Source organism: Miniopterus schreibersii, assembly GCF_964146895.1.
Source record: "Miniopterus schreibersii genome assembly, chromosome: 18".
Lineage (NCBI taxonomy): Eukaryota > Metazoa > Chordata > Mammalia > Chiroptera > Miniopteridae > Miniopterus > Miniopterus schreibersii.
In genome coordinates this window covers 3734675-3743429 of record NC_138121.1, presented here as the reverse complement: position 1 = coordinate 3743429, position 8755 = coordinate 3734675, and the positions used below count along the sequence as shown (strand labels likewise).

The 8755-nt window shown below is 48.2% G+C and overlaps 1 protein-coding gene across 3 annotated transcripts; it reads left to right on the top strand.

Moving 5' to 3' along the window:
- The first annotated feature begins 5 nt into the window (after positions 1-5).
- On the top strand, positions 6-6636 carry DKKL1 (dickkopf like acrosomal protein 1). 3 transcript variants are annotated; one of them, XM_081117488.1, is made up of 7 exons: positions 6-105; positions 393-768; positions 1126-1269; positions 1522-1696; positions 2179-2319; positions 2442-2534; positions 6241-6636. In XM_081117488.1, exons 4-7 carry the CDS (start codon positions 1541-1543, stop codon positions 6550-6552), a joined length of 702 nt encoding a protein of 233 aa, XP_080973614.1. In that variant the 5' UTR covers positions 6-105; positions 393-768; positions 1126-1269; positions 1522-1540; the 3' UTR covers positions 6553-6636. The 3 variants fall into 3 exon arrangements, with proteins under 3 accessions (XP_080973614.1, XP_080973613.1, XP_080973612.1); XM_081117487.1 differs by having other exon boundaries at positions 16-239; XM_081117486.1 differs by lacking the exons at positions 6-105; positions 393-768 and having other exon boundaries at positions 912-1269.
- The last annotated feature ends 2119 nt before the right edge of the window (positions 6637-8755 follow it).

The window sequence follows — 8755 nt, the reverse complement described above, 5'->3', positions numbered from 1 at the left end:
AAGTGGGAGGGACCGGAGGGGGGGCGGGCCCGGACGCCGGACTGCGGGAAGGGGGATCCGAGGGTGACAGTTTGGGGGAGGATTTTTTGCTTTGGCAAAGGAAAGGTGAAGTCTAGCTGGGGTCTGGTAGCAACGTCAGGATTCGTGTGCTTAGATTCGTGCAAGAGGAGGGGTGTTGAGGGTCCGGACTCCTGGGTCTGAGGAAGGAGGGGCTGGGGCCCTGGACGGCTGGCCCTCTGGTGCGTTTGTGTGTTGGGGATGTGGAAGTGATACGAGCACAAAAGGTTCTTTCCTGTTCAGCCTCAAGTATATTTTTGAGGATTGAAGTATTGGGGGTGTGTGTGTGTGTGATTGATTTCTGTAATAACACGGTTTCCTTGTGACCTCACCAGAATTAAGAGTCGTGGGCAAGACCGGGAGTTATCGGAGTCCACGGAGGCGGAGACTCCCGCACCCACACGCACTCGTGGCCTTGAGGCGGCGCTGTCCTAGGACAGAGAGAGACATTCGGTTGCCTGAGGGGAGAGGGGCTGAGTGTTCAAACTCATAGAACCAGAAGAGGCTGCCGCCCGGACTCTGGGGACCTGAGGGAGCCCTGATCCCGAGTTTCTTGGAAACTGGGACAGAAGACTGGATTTCGGTTATCCGGAGAGAGCAGGGCGGTTTTAGTGGAGCCGAAAGCGTCCCCACATTGCCCTCTGTTGAGTTGCATTAGCGGTTTCAGATCCTGGAGAAGACGAGAAGCGAAACGGAGAAACTCTGAGATAGGTACACAAATAAGGAGCGGGCTAACCTGAAGGGCTGTTCAAGAGCAGAGGGAGCCTAGGGAAGAAACTGAGGGCGCTGCGAGCGGGACCGGAGCTCGGAGGCGTGGCCCTAGGGCAGGGGGCGTGGCCACCTGCGATTGGAGCGGGACGGGCAGGGCTTGGGTCTCCAACGCCCGGGTCAACCGAAAGGGGCGTGGTCTGGACGTTGAGCGCGACCGCGGTAGAACGCCGAGCGGACTCAAGGGGCGTGGCTAACAGAATAGAGGCGTGACTAACCAATAGAGGGCCGGGCTAGTGGGTGAGGTCACATGTGGGGGGCGTGACCAGGCCTTAAGGGGCGCGGCTGGGGCTCGTGAAGCTCATTCAACGCTCCAGGTATCCCGCTCGAGCTCGAGACCAGAACTGTTTAGATTTAACAGTCCTTGGACGGCCCAAGTCTGAGAGTCTGGTGACCGGACTGTGGTCTACTATAAAGGCGGGCCCGGGAGGTGAGAAGGAGAAGGTGAGACGTGAGATCTGGGGATGAATGTGAGGGAAGGAGAGGAATGAGATCCGGGTATGAGGCAGAGCCCAGAAGAGTCGGGCCTGGGAGGACCCGCGGAGCCTGACAAGATGGAGGGGGTGGGAGCAGAAGAAAAAGGGAGGGGGGAAATGGGATTGGGGGGGTTGCTTGAACAAGGGGTAAAACCTGGGCAAGGGATAGGAAAAGCATGATTGTCTTGGGTGGGGGTTCTCACCCTTACCGATGCCACAGCCTTCTGGGCCGCCCCACGATGTGGCACGCGCTGGTTCTGCTGCTGCTGCTCCCCTCTGCCTGGGTGCCACCCTCCACTGCAGCCCCGATCCGCGATGCTGACGCCCAGGAAAGCTCCTCGGGTTTCCTAGGCCTCCAGAGACTACTACAAGGCTTCACCCGGCTTTTCCTGAAAGTGAGCGATGGCAGGGGTTGGGGAGACGAGGTTCCAGAGAAAGAGGGACAGGGACAGATGAAGTCTGAGGGATGGAAGGGGTTCAGGGAGACAATGGAAGATGTGTCGCGGCCAGGCAGAAGGACAGGCAGGAAGAGAGGGATTCTAAGGGGCAGAGAGCAACAGGGAGACTGAGAGATAGAAAGAGGGAGGGAAACAGGCAGAGGGAGATGGGACAGAGACAAGAGACTCAAGGGTGGGATAGAACAAAGATAGTAGGACATGAGGGGCAAGAATAGGAAGGTAATGGGGCAGAGAATAGAGGCAGAAGAGATGGGGGATGGCGGCAGGAGGTGACTAATTAGGTCCTAAGGGTCAGAAGACAGAGAGGGAAGGGGGGATGAAAGGAACTTGGCAAGGCCTGGGGGACATCCTGGCAGAGCTGCAGATGTACTGAGGAGTCCTGAGGTCCAACAGCTCACTTGTCCCTCCTCTGACCCCAGGATGACCTGCTACGGGGCATGGACAGCTTCTTCTCTGCCCCCGTGGACTTCCGGGGCCTCCCTAGGAACTACCACCAAGAAGAGAACCAGGAGGGACAGCTGGGGAACAACACTCTTGCCAGCCACCTCCAGATTGACAAGGTGCTTATGCCGGGAAGTACCTCCTGGAGTCTCCCTCGGATCCCTCATGCTGCAGTATCTGCGGGGAGGAGGGAAGAGGAGGAAAGGAGTTTTGCTCTCACTCTCTCCTCCTATCTTCACAGGTGACTGACAACAAGACAGGAGAGGTGCTGATCTCTGAGAAGGTGGTGGCATCCATTGAGCCAGGAGATGGGAGCTTGGAGAGTGACTGGAAGGTTAGAACATGCCCCCACCCCCCACCCCCCGACCCTCACCCTCACAAAGTTTTGTCATCTGTCAAAAGGGACTAGCCAGCTCTTAGTAATGAGATCTATGACCTCAGAGTACATCTCCACTCTTGTAGTAAGTTCCAGAGGGTTTTGTAAACCAAGAAGTGCTTTTAATTCCAGGTGCCTGGTAATCTTCTCCCTCACAAACCTTAAAGTGTGTTTTTATCTCAAAGTACTCTGCAAACCTTTAAGTATTTTTTAATCTAAAGTGGTAAACCTCTCCCTTGTAAAAACTTCAAAATGTGATTTTTAATTCCAAAGTGCTTTATGAACCCTAAACGCTTTATGTATCTCACCTTTGTAAACCTTTGAATGATTCTAACCCCAAAAGACTTTTTTGTTTTTAATATGTTTTTATTGATTTCAGAGAGGAGGGAGAGGGAGAGGGAGATAGAAACATCGATGATGAGAGAGAGTCATTGAAAGGCTGCCTCCTGCACTCGAGCCCGAAACCTAGCCATGTGCCCCAGCCGTCATAGGTCGTGATGCTCCACCATTGAGCCACTCCAGCCAGGCAGGACTTATTTCTTTTAGCCTAAAAGTTTTAAGAACCTCTGAATGCTTGGCAAATCCATATGGTTCTCTCTCTCACACACAGAGGTTTTTATTTCAAAAATTTCAAATTTACAGAAAAGTTGGGGGAAAATAGTACAATAACTATATCTGTGTTCCTTTTACCATAGAGCAGGGTTTCTCAACATTGGCACCATCGTTATTTTGGGGTGGATACTCTTTGTTTTATCCATGCATGGGGCCATCCTGTTCACTGTCAAATGTTTAGCAGCAACCTTGCCTCTGCCCACTAGATGGAAGCACCACCCCCACCCCAAACAATTGTGACAACCAAAAATGTCTCCAGATTTTGGTTGAGAACCACTGGCTTAGATTCACCACTTGCTAACATTTTATTACCACATTTACTTTATTTTCACTTTTGTATTTTTGAACCATATGACAATAAATTATTGACATCATGACACTTCACCCCTAACCCCTTCAGCAGATCTCCTAAGAATAATGCATTCTTCTACATGACCACAGAACCATTTTCACACCCAAGATATTTAATGTTGATGTCAAACTGTTATCTTCATATTAATTTGCCATGGCTGCCATCACAGAGTACCACAGATTGGGTGGCTTAAATAACAAATGTATTGTCTCATGGTTCTGAAGGCTAGGTGTTCAAGATCAAGGTTGGTTCCTTCTGAGGGCTGTGAGAGAGTCTCTTCCATGCCCCTCTCCTACCTTCTGCTGGTTTGATGGCAGTGTTTGTCAATCCTTGGTGTGTAGATGCATTACGCCCATCTCTGCCTCATCTTCATATGACGTTCTCCCTGTCTGCATGTCTATGTCTAAATTTCCCCTTTGCATAAGGACACCAGCCAGAACAGATTAGAGCCCAACATAATGACCTCATTCTAACTAACTAAATCTGCAATAACTCTATTTTCAAATAAGATCACATTTTGAGGTCCTGGGGGCATGGACTTCAACATATAAATTGGGAGGGAGCACAGTTCAGCCTACAGGACCTCAACTTACTAAAATGCAGACTGATTCATTAGCACTAGGTGGGTGGGGTGGGGCAGGGCCCACTAATTTGCATGTCTCACAGCTCCCAGATGATGCTAGTGACACTAGTCCACAGCCCACACTCTGAGTAGCAAGGACCAAACAGACATCAGTCCATATTCAAATGTCCCCACTGCTGTCTATAAGAGCTGATTTGATTTTGGACCAGGATTTAGTCAAGGACCACACATTGCAGCTAATTTTCTGGGCCTGGAGCTGAAACGCAACTGAGTCCTAGAGGTTATCTCTAGTTTGACCAAAACTCTCTTAAGATTATTTAATGCTGGCCAGAACCTCATTGTCCTGAGGCCTTAATGCTTAAGGAAGTGGTCATGCAAGGACTTGTATAAGAGTCATATGAGGCTCTTCTCTGCCCCCTTGTTCCTTAGAGGAGGTCTACCACATGACTAGCAACCTGCCAGAGAAATAAAGATCAGAGGAGAGTCTGAACTGCATGACCAGCAATATGCTAGGAGAGGACAGGTCACCCTGGGGGCCAGGTCCCACCCTCTGATATTTGTTACCCCAGTTTTGTCCATTGCTAGGCACACCTGGGGCTTCCCTCCCTGGTGACCTTCTGTACATGGCCTATTGTTCCTACTGTGCTCATGTCTGTCTAACTGCCTACTACATTTCCCCCTCAAGGATTCTTGGCTCTGAATTCTTTAAGGGAAAGGGGCATAGGGTCTCTTCTGTAGCTGCTTTGTGCTGAATAGGGGTAGAGTTTTCCTTCCAAGTGGTCCTTGCTCTCTGTCAGAGGGACGATGGGGCCTGGGTACAGAAGGAGGTTTTGATGGTGTCTAGAGTTGGCAAGGGACAGTATTCCCAGAGTGCTAGTAGGATTTGTAATCAGGTGGAGACAAATTGTGTTATCAATCTTAATATTATTGGGGCTAAAGCTAGAATGACAAGACTCATGACAAATGGTCTTATGAAAGGGTGCATCCAAGCAAGGACATCAGGGGCCCCTGGCTAGTGAGCCTTGATTTTGGACGTTGTTTGCCTTGCCAAAGGATGGGAGAAAAATGAAACATTAGTTTGGAGGGTTGTAGCCAGGTATTTAAGAAAACTAGAAAAATTCAGGATCCAGTTCAGTTTATAGGTAGAAAAATAAAACTTTGAGGACAATTAACTGAACTAGAGTCTAATATCTACAACAGTGTATTATAGATTTTATGGAAATGCAATTTCTCTCCCTAAAATCACCCTCATTTTTATCAAAGAGCCAAATTAAGACCAATTTATTTACTGCATTAAGTCTAGTTTCAATTCGGCCTGATTATTTGCATAAACACAAGAATACTAATTGATCATATAGACTCTTTTAAATATGTTTTGCTGGAATTTCATAAGGAATCTCCAGATTGAGCTTTAATTTGCCTCTTGGGTCAAGAAGCCAAGTCACATAGTCACCATCAGTCTTTGCCTACAATATCTATCTGTCTGGGTGAATTCCTCAAGTTCTTGAAATCCCTCAAAATGTCTTAAGGTTCTATCTTTGTTCCTTACCTGGAAAGACTGCCATGAACCATATAAATAATAAGCAAGGTACCAGGCTGTTTTTCTAAGGGGCTTTTGTCAGCTTTCAACTTCAATCCTAATTCCTTAAAGCTTTTCTGATAACAACCAGAGTCTAGGTATGTCCCTCTTAATCATGACTTTCCAGTTAAAGTCTTGGCTAATATTTTATAAAAAAACAAAACAAAAAAACACTTTGCAATTGTGGTCATGATTCTTTAGTAATGCCAAGAGTTTTTCATCTCAAAGTGCTCTATACATTTCAAGCTGCTTTCCAAACCTCACAGTATGTTTAATTCTAAAGTGTTTTGTAATCCCAACACACATTTTAAACCCCAAAGTGCTTTTGAAACCTCCAAAGTGTGTTTTCAATCCCAAAGTAGTCTATAAACTTCCAAGTATTTTTAATCCAAAAGTGCTCATAAACCCAAGTGCTTTGTAAACTGCTAAGTGAGTTTTTAACTCCCAAAGCAGCTTGTAGCTGGCAAATGAGTGGGGTCTGAGAGTCCTGGGGTTGTCATTTGGAGCTTGAGATGGTCTCCTTGTCCCTCCTCCCCAGGTACCCAAGATAGAGGAGAAGGAGGCCCTGTTGCCCATCCCAAAGGTCATGGACAGCTTCCACCCGGAACCCCATCCCCGAGTGGCCTTTTGGATTATGAAGCTACCACGGCGAAGGTCCCACCAGAATGCCCAGGAAGGCAACCGTTATCTCAGCGAGAAGGAACACCGCCTGCAGGCCATCCGAGAAGGGCTCCTGGAGGGGACCCGAGAGGAGGCCCTGCAAAAAGGGACCCAGGGTTCAGCCCACTTCAGGCTGCCTGCCCGCAAAACACACTTCCTGTACATTCTCAGGCCCTCCCAGCAGCTTTAAGGGTGGGGACGGGAACATCTGTATGTACCCCCCACTAGACCTCACCCCAAGGTCCTTATGGAAATAAAGTTCTTACATCTAACAGCACTATCTCCTTTTAGAATATGTCCCCAAGTCTCAGCCAATCAGGCCATGGCAAGTCCCAACAATAAAAAGCTAACTAGGCAGTCATAAAATATTTGGAAATGAAGAAATATACCACTGAAATAATGCACAGGTCAAATTAGTAAACAATAATAATGAAAATGTGACATGAACTAATGGAGTGTAGATCAAGAAGTTAGGCCCGGCTGGTGTGGCTCAGTGGCTGAGTGCCAACCCATGCACCAAGAAGTCACTGGTTCAATTCCCGGTCAGGGCACATGCCAGGGCATATGCCCGGGTTTGGGGCTAGATCCCTGGCAGGGGTTTGTGCAGAAGTCAGCCGATCAATCAATGTTGATGTTTCTTGTCAATGTTTCTCCCTCTCCCTCTCGCTCTAAAATCAATAAAAACATATTTTTAAAAAGTTTTCAGAAAGCAAATTATGGCCTTAAATGCATATATTAGAAAAGAGGCTAAATAATCTAAAAATATCACTGATCTAAGCACTCATCTTAGAAAGCTATAAAAATTTAATTGAGCTATAACTTAAGATTTATCACTATATGTTACCACTATACTATAAGAATTTTTTTAATTTTTTAGGTGTTATAAAATTACCCAGACCTCGAAAAAGGAAGGAACAAGAAATACTGAAGGAATATAAACTGAAAGAATGAAATTATACTAATAAAGCGAATGGGATCTACCACTTGCCAGCCTGTGCCAACAAAACACTTGGCAAACATTTTTATTGAACTCCCATAAGACCCCAAGAGGTGGTTACTATTTGTCCTCATTTTAGAGAAAGAGGTGAAGTCATCAAAGCCTCACAACAATGGCACTAGGTTTGTCCGATTCCATATCCCTTTTAACCACTCACCACATCACCTGCCAAGCAGGTTGTTTCCCAGGCCTTACAACAAGCCATCAACTAATAGCCAAAATAATAACTATTAAACAAGGATTGCCACCTTAAGTCCTCAAGGCAACCTAAGAAGCAATTATCATTTCTGGGAGGAAAACAGGCTCAGAGAGAGCAGCCATTGTGCCAAGGTTATAGCTATGAAGTGATGGAGTCAAAATTCAAACCTAAGAATGTCTGACTCCAGGCCCACAACCTCACCATTCTACACTGCCCAGCACTTAAGAGGCAGGGATTCGGTCCATTCACTCATTCAGCTTTTTTTTAAGCGCTCAGCTGGGGCCAGGCTGTTCTAGCCCGCAAGCAGGCTCCTACTACAATAGCTCACATCCCTGCTGGGGTGACAGACAGACAACGCAAATACAGAACGTGTCACGTTTTAAGACACGTGATGAGGACCACTAAAAAGTGGATAGTATGAGAACTTCCATCTGTAATTGACTGTGAGCAAGTAGTTGTGATAACTCACTAGTTTCGGACCAGCTCTAAGTGGGTAATATGAGCTGGCAGAGAGGTTGAGTGGTTGGGACATCTTTTTCCCAAATCCCCCTTCTTGGGAGTCAATTTTGGATGTAATTTTCTGTCTCTCTTGAGTCTAGCAGGGAAAGCTGAGAATATTTTGTCCGCATTCTCTTCTAAAGGAGGGAATGGAACAGTTTGGGGAAGAATCCTTCGGGGATCTATTAATACGTTGGGACTGGAGCCACAAAAGGGCTCAGGAGTCGTGAGGCTGGGACGTTATTGTGACGGTGACGGGCAGCCTGTTGCGAAACAGAGGGCAGAAAGGCCACGGCTTGGTAGCTAGTAAGTGGGGATAAACAAGGAGCTTCTGAGCCCAGCCCTCCCTTGCTTGGGCCTATTTCGCTGAAGCTTGGTGACGCGGATAAGGCCCCAGCGCAGAGCACGGAGCCTCCTGCCCCTTCCCCCACCAGCGATAGTCCCTCCTGCCTTCAGCGACTCGGCCGACGGGCGTGCGCACGCGCCGCTGGGCTGGGCGTGCGCCAGAGCAGCCCTACGCATGCGCAGCCTCCCTGTGGCAGGTAACCGACGAGACTCGAGAGCACTTTCCCCCTGTTGTGCGCCTGCGTCGGGGGAGGAGCCCAACAAGGCGGGGTTTAGACGCCGCGCGTGCGCGCTCGGTCCCGCCCCCCGCTTTCTTCGCTTTTCGAGCGGGAATAGCGTACGCGCACCTCCACC

Excerpts from the sequence above, each read along its gene's own strand:
- DKKL1 (XM_081117488.1), top strand. The coding sequence starts at position 1,541 with ATGTGGCACGCGCTGGTTCTGCTGCTGCTGCTCCCCTCTGCCTGGGTG. Across the intron at positions 1,697-2,178 it reads TCACCCGGCTTTTCCTGAAA|GATGACCTGCTACGGGGCAT; the intron begins GTGAGCGATGGC and ends CTCTGACCCCAG. Across the intron at positions 2,535-6,240 it reads GCTTGGAGAGTGACTGGAAG|GTACCCAAGATAGAGGAGAA; the intron begins GTTAGAACATGC and ends CCTCCTCCCCAG.